Below are 21,698 nucleotides of genomic sequence, written 5' to 3'. Positions count from 1 at the left end.
CAATTATAACACAGTCAATGATGGCAATAGACTCAGCGGATAGCAGACTCCAGAGAGAACCAAACACAGTCCAGCAAGATATGCAATACACAGCACAGTCAATGAGAAGTATGCATACCGTGGTTCAGCAGTAGCAGTCAGATGGGATAGCAGCGGTACCTGAGCGGCGGGAGGCCGCCTGGATAGGAAGTCCCTGGATAGGTGAGGCAGCGGTCTAGCAGGTGCAGCGCACAGGTGAGTAGACCAACAGGGACACGAATTCACAGGAGTCAGCAACACGTGGAACTGGACTCATAGGAGACCCAGGAGAATGGAGATGATCCAGCAGAGGGTAGTAGATGAGATACAAATCAAATGCTGACGGGAGGGTAGAGACCAGAGGAACACGTGAAGGCGTGGAGAGTGGATCAGCAGGAGATGGAGGATAGCGCTGACCACAGCAGCAGGACTCAGCGGCACACGGAGGTAACCAGTAGCAACCACAGGAACCAACAGCGATGGGAAACAGGAGTGCAGCGCAGGGCAGGAGCTGTTGATCACGAAGTGTAGCAGATGGTAATGAAAGCGGCAGGCTCGAGGAAGTCACAGCAAAGATGAGATGAGACTGTAGTGCACGGAGGCAGCGGATAGTAATCAGCTGGCAGTCACGATGTTGAACACAGGCGAGTTGAAAGCAGGAGACTGTAGTGCACGGAGGCAGCGGATAGTATTCAGCTGGCAGTCGCGATGATGAACACAGGCGAGTTGCAAGCAGGAGACTGTAGTGCACGGAGGCAGCGGATAGTAATCAGCTGGCAGTCACGATGTTGAACACAGGCGAGTTGCCAGCAGGAGACTGTAGTGCACGGAGGCAGCGGATAGGAATCAGCAAACAGACTTGATGAGAAGCAGGTGAGTGAAGTAAAAGCTGGAGTGCACGGAGGCAGCGGATAGCAATGAGCAAACAGTCACATAGATGTAAAATAACGTAGAAGTGGTTTAGAAGACTGTAGTGCACGGAGGCAGCGGATAGGAATCAGCAAACAGTCATGATGATACAGTTGATGGTAGAAGTGGTATGGAACCACAGTAGTAGAAGTGGTTTGGAAACCACAGGAATCAGCAGCGCTGAATACACGAGTAATACAGGAACACCTTCAGAGACTCATGAGGAATGAGACTCCAAGATCAGGCAACGTGGTGTTGACCACAGGTGCTTAATATAGGGAGTGTTGCCTGATCTGCCAATTGAGTTAAAGGGGTATACACTGAAGTATAGAAAAGGGCTGCGCATGCGCAGACCCTCAGGATGGTGGACGGCCACGGTTCCTAAATGTCCGGGAAGAGGCACTCACGGTCCGGTGAGTGACACTAAAGTTGATAAGACACCTCCTCACCTCCTTATAGACCTCAAATGGAAAAAAGAAGACCCCCTACTATTGAAGCACTCTTCAACAGTAGCTGACAAATACACAATCTAGAGCATATCACAAATATTATACATTATCATCCCATATAATTGTCCAATATTTGGCTCTCCTGGACTACAAATTATGATGGCAGATCATCACCCATCATGTGAGAGATTAGCCTTTTGTACCCTAGGCCCTCTTCTCATTCTTGTTTGTGTTCCTGTTGCTCCCCCTCCTTTTACCCATACTAGCATTTCCCCGGACATCCCCCTCCTAGCATCTGTTCCCCTGGTTGGATTCCATGCCGCAATCTTTCGATGTCAATCAGCTTATTGATTATTTGTGTATTGTACAGTTTATTTGCTGTATAGTCTGTAACCCCATCATTCCCATGGCCGGATTAACCATAGGGCTAACTGGGCTACAGGGCCGGATTAAGGGAATGGAGGCCCCTGGGCTAAGGGGGCCTCCATTCCCCCGTGAGGGCCCCACCCCCCCGTGATCCGAGCCGCCCGCGCCCCCCCCCCCCCCCCCGGCACTTACTTCCTTCTCCGGCACGCTGTAGTCTCCTTACTGAGAGATCTCGTGAGTCTCACTCTCACGAGATCTCCTCAGTAAAGAGCGTACAGCGCGCCGGAGAAGGAAGTAAGTGCCTTAGCCCAGGGGCCCAGGGGCCTCCATTCCCTTAATCTGGCCTGAAAAACTGAAAAAAATCTGTTTAAAAACAACAAATGAGATACCTAGAAACAAAAAAAAAAAATCCAGACCAGTAAAATGTTTATATCATATTGATGTTTGTGTTTTTCTAAGTCCGTTAACTTTTTCTGAAATGCAACCATTGAAGTGGGAATGATGCCAGTCTAAAAATCTTTCTCTCATCTTTTCAGGTTGTAACTGCAGCTCCCCAGAGATTTAAGGTAGATATCCTTCCAGTTGATGATGGAACGCCAAGAATAGTTACCAATTTGGGTCTCCAATGGTTGGAATACATGGATGGCAAGGTACGGTCATCTATATTTAGACGTTTATTTGTAACTGTCCAACCTGAGGTTTTGTAGTATTAAGTTATCACAGGCGTTCATAATATCTTTTTATGATCATGAGGGAATGTATTAAAAGAGATCACCTGCCCACTAGGTGATCCACCAGTGATTCTTTGAGTGTAGTCTACAAATTATACCTTTGGGCACTTGAAAACATTTGAACAGTGATTCTAAAGCATGGTTTTATAATATTTAAGTTATAGAAGTACTATAGAAGAAACACTTGTTTGGGAATATTTTTCTAAAGTATTATTATATATAGTCATTAGTATTGTTGGAATCTTGGCTAGTATCCTAAATTATGTCATATATTACTTACACAATAGTTTTGTGTCTGTAGCTCTATCTGTTTTTTTTGTAATAATGTAAGTATTCATCCCTCTTCTTGTTTAAGAATCTTAGAATTTCAAATTTTTTTTGTATTATCCATAGTCATTGAATTACATTTCCAAGAAGGAACTAATGACCATAGATCCAGATACAGAGGAAAAGCAACTAATTTATGATATCTTAAGTGGACCCAAACATGGTTATTTGGAGAACAAGCTAAAGCCTGGTATAATCCTCTCTACATTTACACAAGGTATAGTGTTTTATATTTTGTGCGTGACCAACATAAGAGAGCAGAGTCAATGGGCCTGATTCATTAAGGAAAGTAAGGAAAAAAAGGAGTAAGTTTTCTCCTGGACAAACCATGTTATAATGCAAATGATGGAAATTAGTTTATTATTTTGCACATAAGTTAAATACTGGCTGTAGCACACACATACTTGATTGCTTTATTTTACACTGAAATTTAAAGTTGATCTAGGGCATTCTTTATCCCAAATATAAATCTGTCCCCAAATTTTAAATTGACCCCCCCCCCCCCCTTCAATGCAACATGTTTTTGTCAAGGGGCAAAGTTACTCCATTTTTTTTTTGCTTTACTTTCTTTAATGAATCAGACCCAATATGTGTTGGGTACATCTGTGTGAATTGGGACTTAATACACAGTTGCAATTGTATTTAGTTTCTGGTGATCTTCTGCAATAATAATCTTTTTTTGTATTCACTAGTCTTGATTTAATCATTCTAGTTATGTTTATTGTATGTTTTGCAGTGTCTTACTTTGACTTATATTCCAAATTGTTTAATTTTGCTGTAAAGGCATGCTTCTGTTTATACTAAAAATGTGCTTTTGTTTTTCGCACCAGAGGACATTAACCTGGGCTTAATTCGTTATATTCTACATGAGGAGAAGTACAAGGAGACAATGGATAACTTTAAGTTTCTTGTGAAGGACACTAAGCCCAACGTGGTCAGTGACAACATGTTCCACATCCAGTGGTCTCTAATCAGCTTTACACATGTTAGGTAAGTCTGTGACTAGACATGACTACTTAATGTCTAGCAGTGGTCTTCAGTCAAGGAGCCACATCTTAAAGAGAAATATAATTTTACTGGCATAGAACATAGAAACTTAGAAATTTGTTGTCAGAAAAAAATGATAGGCCCATCCAGTTGCCTTAATGTATTTTTTTCTCTTGCTCGGGCTACCACACATGTTTACAGTCTTCTAGTTTAGTTTTTCCAACTACATCTTCTTGTTTCATGCATTGACTACTCTTTAATATTTGTTTCTGTCAGTGATGAAGATACTGTAAAACTAAAGGAAAATACAACAGTGTCATTAAAATAGTGTCCTTAGTTGAACAATAATAAAAATATAAGTATAAGAATGTGACTAAGAACGGATTTCAGGTGCACGTAGTACTTAATAGTGCATCAAATCTCTTACACTCACCGTTCCTGCCATAAATTGTTTAGGTAATCATACATCTGCAGGGGGGGACATTTGAAGGTAGAAAACAATTAGGACTTGACAGGTTCATTCTTCACATTCTTGAAAATTCTAAAATGTTGTCGGTGCTGGCCCACTATTTAAAGTGGATAGTTAACCACAAACTAAGCTGAAACAACAATTAAATGATGATGAATAGGTTTGTTGTTGTATATCGCCCCCCTCTCCTGCAACATTTCAGTTACTTTTTAATGACATGAGAAACATCTTGATATCTGGATTATGTGTACAGATCTTATCACTGAGGTGCTCAGTATATGATTGTGAGAGGAAACAAAGGGACAATAGCAGCTTGGGTATCTTTTTGTTTGTGCATGTCCTGTTTTCAAAACATATACCCTAATAATACAAGGTTAAATTAAATAACTGGTGTTAAAGATATCTTATTTTTGCTATGTATTTATCATCGCTTATTAAACTCAGCCAATGAAATAACAAATACAATTGAGGACGGTGCATTGTGCAATGAAATTGGTCATGTTGAAGGATGTTTTATTCTCCCAATGCTAAAGTGCAAAAAACATTTAAGAAATTTTGAGGATAAATACATGGACAGAAAATAATATCACAAAGGTTGTAATCAAATGTGTAGCCATGTAATGATTTTGTATCACAAAATCACACATTTATTAAATTTTGGGAGATGCAATGAAAGATGACACAATGCAATAATGCAGAAGATTAATATTCTACATTCCCCCTCCTCTAACCTTCCAGGATAGTTTTTTTGTTATCTGATAAAACCAGCAACTTGTTAGGAATCACAATATGTGCTTTCGATACTTGAATCTGTCATTTGTCAAAGAGATAAGACGACACAGACAACAAAGTAACAATTTCTCAGAGAATGTTTGTTTTATCCTTTAGTAAACTCGGGTTTGTATTTCAGACTATTTACAGTAGTTGTTTCTGTCTATAGACTAAAAGCAATTTATGTAATAATATTTCACTCTGCCAGATTTAGTATTAAGCATTTTAAGGGACATGGAATATTAAGAGGGATCTCTACACAAGGTTTTTCTTTCAATCCATATTCCCCAAGCAATTTATTGTTAGACTTTTTTGGTAGAAAATATATTAACATTGGGCCTGATTCATTAAGGATCTTAAATGAACAGGATCATTATTTCAGTCTCCTGGACAAAACCATGTTACAATGCAAGGGGTGCAAATGAGTGTTCTGTTTTGCACATAAGTTAAATACTGACTGTTTTTTCATGTAACACACAAATACTTGATAGCTTTTTTGTACACTGAAATTTAAAGTTGATATGTGTGTGTTACATGAAAAAATAGTCAGTATTTAACTTATGTGCAAAACAGAACACTCATTTGCACGCCTTGCAATGTAACATGGTTTTGTCCAGGAGACTGAAATAAGGATCCTCTTCATTTAAGATCCTTAATGAATCAGGCCCATTGTCTCTATACCTGTTTTTGAGTTTGGGATTTTAGCTGCCATCACTTTTATTTGAAAAATTAGTAATTTAAGTAATCTCATTTTCCTCTCTCTGCTCTACACACACTATGGAAAAGCTAGATGGCCAGCACTGCTGTTAGTATTTACATTGTTGCAACAATGTTACAGCACTGCAAAACAGTTCCCCACCTGCATTAGCCTTTTTTTTTAATGCTACTGAAAAATCAAGTGAAAACACACGTGAGAAAGATTTGCCATGGCTTTGCTACTAAGTGTTTGGCGCTCACTTGTAACATTTAGAGGTCACTTTGAGCTCACTGTAGGCTTCCACAATACATTTTCCAAGCATGTGGATAGAACAAGATTCGTTTAAAAAATCCAGAACATTACAACAACCCCACCAAATGCTACTAGCAGCTGTAGCGGTGATGGTGGCACTAGAAGCAATTGTTCTCAGTGGTATATCCATTTACATGTTCTAAATATGCTGTTGTTTAAAATTGCAATTAATGTCAGTGGGAATGAGGCCTTTGTGCTGGAGTTAAGCTCATAATTTAAAATTTCGTTACAATCCATAAAAAAACATTTGCATATTATCCTTTTTTTAAATAAATAAAATAAATCATATATATATATATATTAGAGATGCTCACTGACCCCCGTGTTTTGGTTTTGGATCTGGATTAACGTCGTGTTTTGGTTTTGGTTTTGCCAAACCGCCATTGCATGTTTTGGTTTTGGTTTTGGTTTTGTTTTGCTATTTTGTTCAAAAATCAATGTTTTTGGTCATAAAAGAACCAAATTTAGTGCTCCACCTGTTTCTTGGATAAGTAATGTAGTTGTAAAGCTAATAAATCATCAAAAAAAACAGTTTTATTCCTGGTAGGCCTTTATTAATTCTACACACAAACCAGATTGTCTTCCTCTCCATCTATGCATATTGGCAATGCAGCCATCGTCTTTGGATGTATATTACACCCTACACTTATACTTAAATATGTAAAGAAATGGACAAAGGCAGTTTGGTTTCTGTCTCTCTAGGCCCCCCTCCACTTGTAGAAAATACAAAAAAATTCAGCCGTTATAGACTGTACAATATTAATTGAAATGGACAAAGCCAGTTTGGTTTCTGTCACTCTAGGCCCCCCCTCCACTTGTATAAAATACCAAAAAATTCAGCCATTATAGACTGTACAATATTAAGAGAAATGAACAAAGCCAGTTTGGGGTCACTCTGTCTATGACACCCTACCCTTAAGGACAAATTGCCCAAACAGCAGCCTTTCAAGACGGTAAGTGATATGGAAATGCCCCAAGTCCCTTTCCTCTTAGGGGGTAGATTGCACCCTACACTTAAATAGAAAGTTTTAAAAAGATGTTATCGTCATCTTCAGCTTCATCCTCACCCTCATCAGTGTGTACGTCATCATCACAGACTATCAATTCATCGCCGCTTGAATCCGTCATTAGAGAACAGAGTGCTTGGATGTTGTGGAAGATGTAGTTCATTTTTATAAACATCATTTTCTCCACATTTTTGGGAAGTAACCTTCTACGGCGATCACTGACTAAGTTCCCTGCTGTGCTGAACACTCGTTCAGAGTACACACTGGAGTGTGGGCAGCTTAACTATTGCAAAGCAAGTTTGTACATGGGCTTCCAAATTGCCTGCTTTTCTTTCCAGTAAGGAAAGGGACTGTCTGGCATTTCCATATCAATTACCTCTTGAAAATAGTCCTCCACCATCCTTTGCATGTTTATACTCATATTGGATGGAGTTATGGGCAAGGTCACACATTTTTTTGAAAAATCCTTCAAACCAGCCCAGATGTTAAACTGTTCTGGTCTGCCCTCTGTGTCTTCCCTGCTTCTTTTTTGAAAATTCAATTTTCTACGAGCAGCAGCTGCTTGAGAAACTGAAGGAGGACACGTTGTCAAGCCAAGGCCCAGTTCAGCGGACAACTTGCTGAGCAATAGCACCTTGCAAAAGTTCACCTCTCGTTCATTTTGAAGCAAAGACTCTATGTAGGTTTTAAACTTGGATCAAGCACAGTGGCCAAAACGTACTGATCCAAGTTCAAGATCTTAATAACTTGAGGATCATTGTGAAGTGAATTAAGTACTTGATCGACAAGGCCAACATACTTTGCGGAATTGCTTGCTTTCATCTCCTCCTTCAGTTTCTCAAGCTGCTTTTCCAATAGTCTAATTAAAGGAATGACTTGGCTCAAATTGGCAGAATCTGCACTCACTTCACACGTCACAACTTCAAATGGTTTCAGCACCTTGCACAGCACTGAAAGGATTCCCCACTGTGCAAGAGTGAAATACATCCCCCCTCCTTTCCCAATGTCATGGCTTGTGCAATACGCTTGGATGGCTTTGCGCTGTTCCTCCATCCTCTGAAGCATGTACAGGGTGGAATTCCACCTAGTTACCACCTCTTGCTTAAGTTGGTGGCAGGGCAAGTTAAACTGCTCTTGGAGCTGCTGCAATCTCCTACATGCTGTGGCAGAATGCCTGAAATAGCCTGAAATCTTATGGGCCACCGAAAGCATCTCCTGCACTTCACGGTTATTTCGTAGAAAGCTCTGCACCACCAAGTTGATGGTGCGTAACAAATTGTCAGCTGTATGCCTGTTAGTGAAGCCGGTGATACAAAGAGTGGCCTGCCTGTGACAAATGTTACGTAGTGGTGTACATGCTGCTGCTGGTGAAGGTGAATGACCAACCCAGTGGGCTGTCAGTCATATAGTCTTTGGTTTGACCACTTACACTTGTCCACATATCTGTGGTTAAGTGGGCAGAATAGCATTTTTCAGCGCAATCTCTACATTTGTACACACTTTTTGGTATAGTTGTGGAATAGCTTTACGGGAAAAATGGTGTCGCGATGGAATTCTGTAACGCGGACACAAAACCTCAATTAACTGTGAAAAACCAGCTGCGTTTATTGTGGATATTGGACGTAGATCTAACACTAACATGGCAGCCATGGCGTCTGTGATTGGCTTGGCGACTGGGTGACTGCTGTCATATTTGCTTCCCCTAGCAAATGATTGTTTCACAATTAATTGTGGAAATGTAGGACTGCTCTTTTTCTTGGCCTTCCTCTGGACTAGCGATTCACCCCCAGCAGCAGCAACAGCAGCAGCAGCAGTGGGACTAACGCTTTTTTCAGAGGAATCAATAATAGTGCAGGAGTCATCCAGCCTTAATAAGTGGGATGCAGGGCTAACTCCGAGCACTACTGAGGATAATGATTAGGATGGTGTGGTGGGTGTATTTTGTAGCCGTCGGGATGTCAGTGACCGGAGGGTCCTAGCTGATGATGTAGTGCTTGTAATTTTTTTGGAAGAACTTTCAGCTTTTCCCAACACTTTGCCATGAACTCTCGTCAAATGGCGTAACATAGACAAGGTTCCAAGATGGTTAAGGTCCCTCCCTCGACTGACTGTGGCTTGACATACACTGCAAATAGCTATACAATTGTTGTCTGGATTGGGGTAGAAATAATTCCACACATAAGAAGTGGATTTTTTTGTTTTATGGCCAGGCATGATAATGGCCTTTTTCTTGTCATGTGCCAGAACTGCTGCCACTGGTGCAGGACTTACCCAAACAACCTCATTCTACCTCATTCTCATCAACATCCTCATTAGCGCCCTCGTCGCCTACACAAATCTCCCCCTCATCCTCTTCTATTTCCAAAGTGGCATCCTCAATTTGTGTATCACCGGCTACTCTCGGGCTGTACAGGTACACATCAGCAGAACTGCTGAAAGGGCCCTTCTTTATGGGTACACTAACAGAATGCTCACGATTAGACATACCACTGTTGGATGGAATCTCCACAGGGATTGGTGTAATTTTTGATTCAGAGCATACATTATCCTCTAATGCCTTAGTGTTATCTTGCAGCTCAGCTTTGAAGCATAACAGTAGTTGTGCGCCACTTGTAGACTCCAAATTACTTACTCTTGCTTGGTCACGAGTGACCGTACAAGAAGAAGGCTCGGTAACATTTTTGGATATGCCACTAATAGAGAAAGGCAAAGGCCTCATTCTCTCTTTGCCACTGCGAGTGCAGAATGGCATGTTGGCAATTTTTTTTTTATCGGCAGTTAACTTTTCCTCAGTTACACTTCTTTTTCGCTTCAACACGGTAAAAAATTTTTGGGTGTGTGTTTTTTTGCCTGATTTCAAAAGACTATTTAGTTTGACATCGCCTTTCCTAGATGACGTACTGGGAACACTACCATCAGGACTGGTGACAGAACCTGGTTGCTGATTTTGCTCATATGTGGACTGCTTTGAATCCATTATAATGAGGGCAAAGCACTTGTAGTGCTAAATATTTTTTGAGATACTGCTGACAAATATGACTTTTGACAGCCAGAAAAATTACTGCAAAAGAATGGGGAATAAGGGACACCCCAAAAGCACTTGGAGTGCCAGAAGTTGAAAAAAAACCCCTCCTCTATCCTCCCTCTTACTGCTGTAACAATTGGTATTAAGATTAGAATTGTATAGAATCAGGCCCGGCACTCCCATTAGGCAAGGTTAGGCAGTTGCCTAGGGCGCCACAAAATTAAAATTACTTTAAAACTGTGCGGTGACCGCTGACCATACCTTCCACGGCCGCCGCACAGCTTCCGATACATCCATAGGGAGAGGGAAGGGGCTATGGATCACCACCGCTGCCTCTCTGCTTCGTCTCCTCCCCTCCACTCACTGACTGTTGGGCGTGACATCATCATCACGGGCCGACAGTGTCAGTGAGTGGAGGGGAGGAGACGGAGCAGAGAGGAGCAGCTTTATGGAGGCAAGTTAAGGTAAGGAAAGACGTGGGGAGGGGGGGGGGGGCGCTGATTTCGAAAGTGTGCCGGGGGGGAGGGGGGGCGTATTTTGAAAGTGTGCCTGGGGGGTGAGGCTCGGGATTTTGAAAGTGTGCCTAGAGCGCCAAGGACCCTAGCACCGGCCCTGTATAGAATAGAAACAATAATGTGTCCAATTATTGCTCTGTCCCTGCGCTGATATAGCCAGTGTGACCTAACCCTGCTTTCTCCCTCTGTCAAATGGCGATGGATTGCTGTGGAGGCTGGTATTTATGCTTTTCAAATCTCGCGAGAACCGAGCTCAGAAATACGAATACGTCACGATGACGTTTTGCCTCGATTTCGATTCCGAATGGGCGGGAGAGTACCGAGGCTGCTCGGCTCGGTACTCGGATAGGCTAAAATATATATATATATAAATTTTTAACCTGTGGACAGTTACGTTAAAATGTGCACACAAATGTGATCTTGGCAATCTTGACACATAATGTTTTTGTTTTGTGCTAATCATTTGTCAAGGCTGTGGTAATGTTATAAATACTTTTTATACTCTCACTGGCTTTCAGAGTGATTTAATGATAGAAGTGTGTTTGTGCGTAATATCTGTTTAATTCACTACGTGACATGTTTCCTGTTTCTATACTTTATATTAGGTATTGATTTTATGATCATAGGTTGACAAATGTATTGGTTTGCGCTTTATGATTCATATGACATTGCTATTCAGGGTTTGTATTGAAAGCAGCTCAACATCAGCTTGTTTAGAAAGCTCCCATGCATGCTGGCTGCAACTTCCCACCACCACCCTGGCAGCCTTCTGCACACACACACATCACACCTAACTCCACACACATTCTACTGCACTTCTTTACACGTTCCACATACTCTGCATCATATGTGTTTAGTGAGAGAGATTTTTTTATGTTAACAGTTACAATGTGAGTGAACAGGCGGGATCCATCAGCGTGACTGTAAAGAGGACCGGGAACCTGAACCAATATGCAATAGTATTGTGCCGCACAGAACATGGAACGGCCACGTCGAGCTCCAGTGTGGGCTCTAGACCAGGGCAACAAGACTATGTGGAATATGCTGGACAGGTAAATGTATTTAAATTGACTTTGTGTCTAGATAATAGTCTACAGGCCACGCAAGCGCTCGCCAGCGCAAGAGTCTTGAATGTGAGCTCCTCAGATTTTATTGTTACAAATAATTGTCTATTTTTCCAGGCAGCACTTTCTGGCCCCGGTGCTGCCTGGGGAAGGACTATTTGCTTGTCCTCCTAAGCGTTACCCATGCCATAGGACAGCAGGTTAGACCAACAGACTGCAGGGATGTAAAAGGAGAGCAGCTACACACCGGGTCTCACTGATCTTCAGCAGCAACAGCTACTTATATAGCGCCACTAATTCCGCAGCAATCCAGGCAAAGAATACAACAAAATGTTTTTTGTTATTGTTATACTAAAATAAAGAATTGTCATACCTGCTGCACCATAGAGCCTGCTGCCTGAGGTGATTTTATTAACCTTAATTCACAGAAGAAACACGTCTGATTCTGTGTAAAATAAGTAGAAACACATTTTTTTTTAGCTATGCAATTCAGCTCCATTTGTAAATTTGCCTAAGTATTCTGTAAGTTGGGAATGTTATTTTTTTTCTTCTTCACCATTAAATATATCACTTTTTAAAATTAGTGATGTTTCTACCACATAGGGATATCCACTACTAAATATATAGTACTGTAACTATGGGAAGAGCAACTAGAGTGTCAGGAGCTGAAACAAGTCAGGCTATAATACCACATTTGTACACAGTAATGTCCTGCTGAGGAGTAGAGCTTGATCTTATACTTGAATATTTAATTAAGCATTGCTTTATCCAATGTCCAAAATGGCAAATAATATTTTTAGTAGGCTATATGATGAACATAGTGGTTAAATTTGCACAGCACTACAACAGTGTATTTTTTTTCTGATTTGTGTCTAAAATATAGATGCTTTTTTCCTTCTCTATAATTATCTTTTCTTCTTTGTTAGATGAATGCACCAAATACCAGGTTGCCTAGGTAAAATAGTATATACGTTTTGTTAAGGGATAATTAGAGTACTTAAAATATCATTTGAATTAGAATAATGGATAAGAGAGTGCAATAAGGTCATTGAAGTACTTTAGCTGTATATCAGTGATGAGAGATGTTACTGCTGTAAATGTTTTTTATTTAAAGAGAAAGTTACCATATATGTCTCTGTATAAATATATCTAATATGTATAATTCTTTCAGGTGCAATTCGATGAACGTGAGGACAGCAAAGCTTGTACGATCATCATTAATAATGATCAAGTGTACGAGAACATTGAACATTTCAGGGTGGAGCTAAGCATGCCAGCCTATGCCCTTTTGGGGCAGATCACTAAAGCCACTGTTTACATTAATGACACAGAAGATGAGCCCACCTTGCAGTTTGATAAGAAGATATACCGTGCCAATGAGAGTGCTAATGTCCTATCAGTGCCCATTGAGAGAAAAGGTTTGTTTGCTTTTGTCTATCAAAAAGGATTATTTAAGATAATGTACTAAGTGAGCGGCATAGCTATAGGCTATATATGAACTATGCCCCTAAGAGATATACCTATTTCATAGAGACCCTGCCCCTATCCTTACTGCAAACTGTTTTCCACTGTCTCTCCTCCTTCCACCAGTTGTTGCACAGAAATGACTGCTTTATTTATATGGCTTACAATAGCCCCACCAGCAGCCACAAAAGTTATTCCGCTACATTATGTATCAAGAGTTCTACACACCTCCGCTAATTGTACAGCGCTGCATAATATATCAGTGCTTTTATAAATAAAAGATAGTAATAAAAATTACTACTGTTGACACAGAGATCTTTATTCGTGCAGAGACCCCACCTGCAGAGTTTCCCAACTTGCAGAGACAATCCGTTTATAAAAAAAGAGACCCATGATGCACAGATAACCCCTACAAGTTGCAAAATAAACCCCCATAGTATAGAAATAGACCATTCCATCTTGAAAAAAATAATGCAGCAGAACAGGCAGGGGATATAAGTGCAGCTTCCATTGTATATATAGGTTTGGAAAATGACTCTCATCTCAGTCTGACCCCCTGTTATCTCAATGGTTTAGAGTGCACATTTCTCTATACTCCAAATGGACTATAATGATACTACCTAAATTTTACCCTATATTACTCTGTTTTGTTTCTGCTGCTTTTTGCAATAGAACATTTATTTGCATCTACGGAGAAGCAAGTGTAGCATTCTGGGAACAAATATACCTTAGGAGACAGCGATTAGATATTCTTTAAGGTATGAATTGCTGTGGGTATCCAGGCCATAATGCTGAAACAGATTTGTTGCTGTGGTTCATATCTTGTATATGAGTATGATACAATATGCTGATACAACACATTTGTAGTGCCCATTAGTCTATTACATCTGTGGATTGCGATTTCAAACACCTTGATCAGCAAATTTATTATTAAAAAAATAATTTCTCCAGCTAGAGATCTCTGAAATGATCTGTGTTAGCGTTGTTCATAAAAAACAGAGATGCCTTAATACTTTCTCAGTAATCGTCACTTTACATTAATTATTGTGCACTTAAATGGCTAAATGGAGTTCTGTTACATTAATAATTAAATCACTTGTCTTGAAATACCAACAGGAGTATGTAAAATTCTATTCACTTCACAATCAGCTCTTACCACTATACTAATGATACATGTCATAGAACATGTTGTTAGACTTTAATCTGAGTTGCACTGAACAGCAATTTCTGACAGCAAAAAAATGTGTGCTATAGAAACTAGATATTTTTACAGCATACATCCTGCAGTGAACATCTCCTCTCTCTGATTTAAACTGTTTTAAATGTGGTATATAATTATGACTTAGTAAAGGAACAACTACATATCTACTATAATGTATAATTGACTTTACTCACTGATCTCCAATGTATGTGCTGTAGGCAAGTATTAGACTTTATTACAGATTTGTATATGTCCTTTTGATGTCTGGATGCCTACAATATACATGACTGAACCTTATTGTGTGCAGTTATAATCATTTCATAATGTAGTAAAAATAACGGGCATTTAATTAAGCTGAATGTACAGTATGTCAAACATTCTAATGGATAATTAAATGACTCAAATGTTCTTTGTATAAGCTATGTCTCTGAACTGTGACGTGTGTTTGTGGCTGTATAGAGGTGAAACATGATACATTCCATGCAGCAATATTAAATGTTACATATGGTAATATTTTAATATCATTATTATACAGTGTTTAGTTACATACTTTACATAGCATTGCAAAATCAGGTGAAAAGAGATTATAAACAGTAAAAAAAAACCCATACAGTTAGGTAGAAAACCCTGTTTGTTGGATATTACATTATAAAATGACTAAGTTATAGCATATGGTTATAGAGCTGCACAACGTGTATTATTTTGCATTTACTAGGAGCTAAATACACCCATATTGGTGCCCAAAATAATGACCTGTTGGTCATTGTGAGAATCACCGAGCTCATGGTACAGATTTCAAGTATTGCATGAATAAATGTGTAGTGTGCAGTGTTCAACTATATCACTGTTTTAAATACCTTTAGCATTGAACCCACCCCTCAATAAGTGTAGTGCAGGGCATCAAAATGTCATTGTTTCTACACATGCTGCAAGTAGAAGTCCTTTAATTGCTTCAATCTCACAGTGAATTCTCAATAGAGATTCTACAGACAAGTCTGATCCCTGTCGATTTAGAACTTCTTCACTTGTACTGCAAAGCCTACATACTTCATTTCGCAATTTTTTTGAAGTAAAATAGAAATACTGTCTCAATCAAAAATCTCCAATGGGACTTCTATTAAAGTTTGTAGTCAGTGGATATTCCCGACTTTGCATCATGCTGAAATCACATCATAAACAGCTCTGTGATTGCTGTGACTGTGCTGCTCATTTGTTTTATTTTCTATTATCTGTATCCTGGCGACTGTCAGATCTAATGGAAATACCTAAATAGAAGCAGCAATCTATTATAGATAGCTGCACAGATGCAAGCACAGGCCCTTTTAGTATAACAATGCGCTGTGGTCTGACAGTAATTTCTGGTACTTGAAGCACTACTTTCTATATTCTTGTTTAGCTTTTGTTATTATTTTTTTCTATGCAATTTATTTTCTGTTGCTGTTGCTTTTTATCTATAGCGAGTGCTATATTGCATTAGATTGCTGCTTTTTCCCCCAGATATTTTAAAAGTGTATTGTTTTTAAAATCTTAGTTTATAAAGTTTTAAAGCTTTGGAAAAGTAAACAAATTGATATTATTTTTTAACATTTTGTTTACCCATAACATAATTGAGAAGATAAAGCACTACATTTGTTTAGAGATGTGTAGACAATAGACAAGTGATTGCTCTATATTTTTTCACAGGTGACCCAGGGAGCACTGTTTCTGCCATTTGCTATACGGTACCAAAATCCGCCAAAGGGAGCAGTCTTTATGCACTGGAATCAGGATCTGATTTTAAGTCCAGGGGTATGACCAATGAAAATCGTGTCATTTTTGGACCTGGCGTTACTATGTCCACCTGTGACGTCAAAGTAATTGATGACAGTGAATATGAAGATGAAGAAGAATTTGAGATAGCGCTTGCTGACACGTCTGAGAATGCTAGAATTGGTAGCATTGCTGCTGCCAGGATTGTGATTGAGGGACCCAATGATGCTTCAATGGTCTTCTTAGGAAATGCCACCTTTACTGTCAGTGAGGATGCAGGTATAAATTAGCTATGAGTATATATAAAACTGTTCTTATTAATTTTGAGGGCTGGCAAATTTTATCCTGGGGGGAAGACTCAACTCAGCAGCCTATAAGGAACATTTTAAAGGAATAATAAATGCAGGTGACGCAGCCCAAGGGGTAGCCCACTATGGGACCGGTCTGGGGGTCAAACGCCCCTACACCCCAGCCCAGTCTGCCCTTATCCTTTTTTTTATCTATGCCCTGCTTTTCCCAATGTCTGGCGCAGCAGAACACTGTGACACCTTACAAATCAATGACAATGATATTGGTTTGTGAATATGAGCCAGGCATTTCTGCCATAGTGGTTTCCGAGGTTTGCACAACATCATTCACAGGGCTAATGTAAAGCTAGATATGCATAATGACTCCCAGATGTCTGCACATAGTTGCAGTAATGTCAAATTCAGGGCCTGATTAAGGGTTCTGGCCGCCCTAGGCTAATACGGCCGCAGCGCCCCCCCCCTCCTCCGAATATATAGGTGTATAGGAACACTCCTGAATATGAATGTTCAGGTGTATTCTCCAGCATTCAAATTTAGACAGATTGTGCCATTGTCTCTTACCTGTCCTTGCTCTTCTCTCTTGCAACTTTGTTATCCTCTCGCTGGCTTCTGGAAAGTTGGCGTCCTTTTTTGAAAATGCAAAAATGTATTATAATGCAAACCCTGAATGATTAGGCCCTTTAGTTAAAACAAAACACTCCATTATGGCCAGCTAAAAGTACCCCATTGGACAGACATATATAAGCAATATCTGAATATTTGTTGTCAATCAAATACAAACCTCTACCAGCCCCATCTCACTAATATTTAGTATTCTAGTGATTGCTGAGACCACCCATGTGACCACCACACAATCATGAGATTCTGCCCCCCAAAGCTGCTCTATTTTTTAAATACCCCCTGCAGCCATTTTCCTTAACCAAACCCCCCCCCGCACAGCCATTTTCCTTAACCCCTGCTGCAGCCATTTTCTTTACCTCCCACCCTGCATCCATCCCCCTTGCAGCTATTTTCCTTACCTCCACTCTGCTAGCTAGCTATCCCCCGCCCCGTCACATCAAAACTCCCCCAGTCACATATATCAGCCCCCTCCTCTGCCCTCCTTCATACATATCAACCTCTCTACCTCCCTATAGATTTTCATGGCAGCCCCCCCCTCCCACCCTATAGATTTGTATAACAGTCCCCCTCTCCCTCCCTATACATATGCATGACAGTCCCCCCTCTCCCTCCCTATAGATATGCAGGGTAGTTCCCCCCCTCCCTATAGATATGCAGGGTAGTTCCCCCCCCTTCCTATAGATATGCAGGGCAGTTCCCCCTCCCTATAGATATGCAGGGCAGTTCTCCCCCTCCCTATAGATATGCAGGGCAGTTCCCCCCCTCCTTATAGATATGCAGGGCAGTTCCCCCCCCCCTCCCTATAGATATGCAGGGCAGTTCCCCCCCTCCCTATAGATATGCAGGGCAGTTCCCCCCCCCTCCCTATAGATATGCAGGGCAGTTCCCCCCTTCACTTACCTGTAGTTGTGCCAGCGTCGCTCCTCTCCTCAGATCAGCAGATAGGAAGTGAAGACGTCCTGCTTCCTGTCTGCTGCACAGCAACAGGCAGCCTGGCGATTGGCTGTGTGTTGCTAACCACTGACCACCAATGCTTTTGATCGTCGAGCCCTCCACCCCCCCGCGGCGATCCCCAGCGGCGACCCCCCCTCCCCCACCCCGAAAAAAAAAATGAATGAAGAAAAAAAAAAAAATTATTTTTTTTTTTAAAAAATAAAAAAGTTAAAAAATACCCACAGTGCAGCGCCCCCCGGGACCCAGCGCCCCAGGCTGCAGCCTGGTCAGCCTAGTGGTTGATCAGGCCCTGGTCAAATTAGACAGTCTTGTACACTGCATGTCATTAATTACTCTATTTGTTCTATTCTTTGAGAGTCTTATTTTGTTTTTTTTCCACATGTTTCTACTTCATCATTAAGACTAAAAATATTATAATTTAACAAAATACAAAAATATACAATTTTTTAAAATGTGTTGCTTATTAGTACATGAAACCATTAAAATTGACTTAACATTATTAATTATAAGCCTCATTCCTTGTGCAACGTTTGAACTTGTGATCAATGACATTACTTTGATGAACATTCTGCTATTCTCCATTAGGCTCCATTGAGATACCAGTTATTCGTAGCGGACCTGATCTCTCCGTGCCAACATCTGTATGGTGTGCCACTCGCCCTTCAGATCCACCCTCAGCTACTCCAGGAATTGATTACATCCCTAGCTCCAAAAAGATAGAATTTAGACCTGGAAAAACAGTAGAGGTAAGTTCCTATACAATGTACTCTATTAGAGTTCTCTGTCTCTGTTTTCACACATAGGGGGAGATTCAATTAGATGTGATGTTTCCGAGGAACATTGCGGATGCACGCTTTTACCGTTTATACGGTAAAAAGTAAGAGATGTGAGCAAAAGTGAGCGGATATTTCACACAAAAAAACTTGAAGGCTGTTCTGGTACACTATGCGGCAAATTTTTGTACAATTGAATCTGCTCCATGCAGTTATGCTACATACAGTATCTTGATGTTACTTAGTGATGTTAGTTTAGAGAGACACCCAAATCAATAAGAGAGTTTCAAATGTGGATAAGAGTGCAAAAATATTAAATAGCTTTTTTCATACATATTATTATTGTTAACATCACACTATGGGGTATAGGCTTGTCACTAGCAGGTTGGACGTTAAGTACAGATAAAGTTAACTACTCTGTCAGTCATTTTCCCAAGCATGATAAACTGATCAGTTATTAGCAGGTGGACAAAGACTGTTTTGGAAATTCTTTCAATACCGTGGGCATAACATTTAACTTGACAACTAAGATGATCTTGAAATAAACACTTGCATCCCTTACAGCACTGTAGAAATGGGACACACAAAGTGGAAGGGGCCCAATAATTTTATAGGTAACCACACGTGCTTGAAAGGGGGAGGGGTTATCTAGAAAAGAAAAACACACTAAAATCGTCCAGCAAACCCTGCCTTATCTTTGTAAATAAAATGCCACCCATCATTTCACAATATTTCTGTTAATACAATCCAGCAGTCCTACCTCTAAACAACAAGAGTCCATGTATTGGGTCATATATTTGTGTTTGCAAATTGAAAGCTAAATTACCACCAGTTACCCAAAAGCCTCTAAAATGGCACTACAAGGACCAGCACTCCCGGTCAGCTACTGATCCCACCCACACATGCCTCACAGACAGTGACACACAAAATGGAAGTTGCTCAAGCAATTTATAAGTAACAACAGGTGCTAGAAAGGAAGGTGTTAAATCGAAAAGCATTGTAGAATAGGCAAAGCTGCTACAGTGGTTAAATATCAAGTTAATGGAAAAATAAAAACACATTGGGCTTGTGTCATTAAGGAGAGCAAGGCAAAAAATGAGTAAATTTGATCCTGGACAAACCCATGTTACAATGTAAGGGGTGTAAATTAGTTTATTAGTTTGCACATAAAGAAAATACTGTCATGTAGCACACAAGTACTTGATATCTTTATTTCTACACTGAAATTTAAAGTTGATCTATGACATGTTCTATCCCAACTATAAATCTGCCATCACATTTTAAATTTACATCGCCCTCCAATGCAATGTGGTTTTGTCAAGGTGCAAAGTTGCTCCTTTTTTTTTGCTTTGCTCTCCTTAATGACTCAGGCCCATTCTGTTTGGGAATTCTCTACAAATCATTGTCTGGCAGAAAGCACTTATTTTATGAGAACAGTTGCAAAAAAACGTAACTTTATAACACTGATCTAGCTTTAATTAAACTGTCCATAATCCTCTATATTATTCCAATTAACACGTTATTCAGCTGGTCAGAAAAATTCATTGTGTATTAGTATAAAATTAACATATTAGTGTTGTTTAACTTTAGTTAATGGGTTTTAAATTACTCAATTTTTTCTACTATAGAATCCTGCATATTTATCACTCATGCTGTCAGAACGGAATAAACACAATGATTTGCTATTGGAATTATTCTGTTTCATAATGTAATAAATTAATTTTGTGAATAGGGATTATTGAATCACATAACACTATTGGACAGTTCCAGTCTAACAAGGATTTGCTCTGTTAATTGACCTATAGAGTTTGTATGAACAATATTGCCTATGGTACAATTATTACATACACAAAGGCATGAAGCACCAATTGAGCTGCTATAACCCAGTTAGTGAGGTACTTGCTGTTGGAGAAAATATGTAGTCAACACTAATACAAATATGATATGATATATATTTTTAGTTGGGACTATTATGATGCCAATCCTTTTGCTAATAATACAGACCCATATCTCCTTTTTATATGTTGAATAATATGAGTGATGTCTATCAGCCTTTTTTTTTTTTTATCGTAGCATGTTTATTCACAGTTTACAGGCATTCCAAGTAAGCCTTATCTATGAAACTAGCAGGATATATAATATGCCATTTATTTCCACATTACAGCACTGCACTCTGTCGATACTGGATGACACCCAGCACCCGGTGATTGAAAGATTAGAGACATTTGTGGTGTTCCTCAGCTCTGCACAAGGGACTGAACTCACCAAACCGTTTCAGGCAACAGTTACTATCAACGATACCTTTCAGGACGGTATGATACTCTGTACTGTACTTAGAAAGGGACGGGGGTGGCACCAAAGAGAGAATTTTCATGTCCAGCAATTTCTATTCTGGTCTAATTAAATTAACAATTTTTAGTCTATCCTAATACACTGATCCATGTTTTAGCATGTAAATGGCATCCTAATTATATAAAAGCTTTCAAATATCATGTTGTTGCTGAGTTGTAGAAACATCACATGCTCATCAAAGTTGTTAAATGTTGAAACAAAAAAAATAACATTTATTATTGTGAGTTTATATATTGAAATGAACAACTTTCATTATATAATAGCTGTAACTGTTTAATAAATGCTGGTGATACCTCTGCAAGATCAGTCTTCAGAAGCTGCTTACAAAGGCAAACTACTCATATTTCCTAACTACTCATATTCCCAAATATTCAAATAGCAGGAATCCACTTTGCTGCTTGCTAGAGTACTTTTAAATCCCACTAGATGTTAACCTCCATTTTTTGTTTGCACATGGGATGATCAGGTTGTGCTGCTTGACTATTTTTACACATTGAGTGATCAGATTAAACAGTTGATTGTGTGTGATACAAATCAGTGCAAATCTGATGAGGGATAGAATATGGATTTTTATTGTGAATATTGTAAATTCTGCTAATTAGTGCAGTCTGCTGCTAGATATGTATGTT

General features: G+C 39.7%; 1 protein-coding gene across 1 annotated transcript in view; it reads left to right on the top strand.

Annotated features, from left to right (window-relative positions):
• FRAS1 (Fraser extracellular matrix complex subunit 1) overlaps positions 1-21,698 on the top strand; it is a 410,417-nt gene that overhangs the window by 358,073 nt on the left and 30,646 nt on the right. Inside the window, exons 51-58 of the mRNA XM_075203987.1 lie at positions 2,279-2,392; positions 2,867-3,017; positions 3,631-3,790; positions 11,467-11,635; positions 12,819-13,065; positions 15,996-16,340; positions 18,530-18,690; positions 20,882-21,029. Coding sequence (XP_075060088.1) covers positions 2,279-2,392; positions 2,867-3,017; positions 3,631-3,790; positions 11,467-11,635; positions 12,819-13,065; positions 15,996-16,340; positions 18,530-18,690; positions 20,882-21,029 — 1,495 coding nt within the window. The remainder of the gene's footprint in view (positions 1-2,278; positions 2,393-2,866; positions 3,018-3,630; positions 3,791-11,466; positions 11,636-12,818; positions 13,066-15,995; positions 16,341-18,529; positions 18,691-20,881; positions 21,030-21,698) is intronic.

The sequence above is a fragment of the Mixophyes fleayi genome, chromosome 1, assembly GCF_038048845.1.
Source record: "Mixophyes fleayi isolate aMixFle1 chromosome 1, aMixFle1.hap1, whole genome shotgun sequence".
Taxonomy (NCBI): Eukaryota; Metazoa; Chordata; class Amphibia; order Anura; family Limnodynastidae; genus Mixophyes; species Mixophyes fleayi.
The sequence above is the reverse complement of the archived record's forward strand: the minus strand, read 5'-3'. Positions and strand labels throughout refer to the sequence as shown.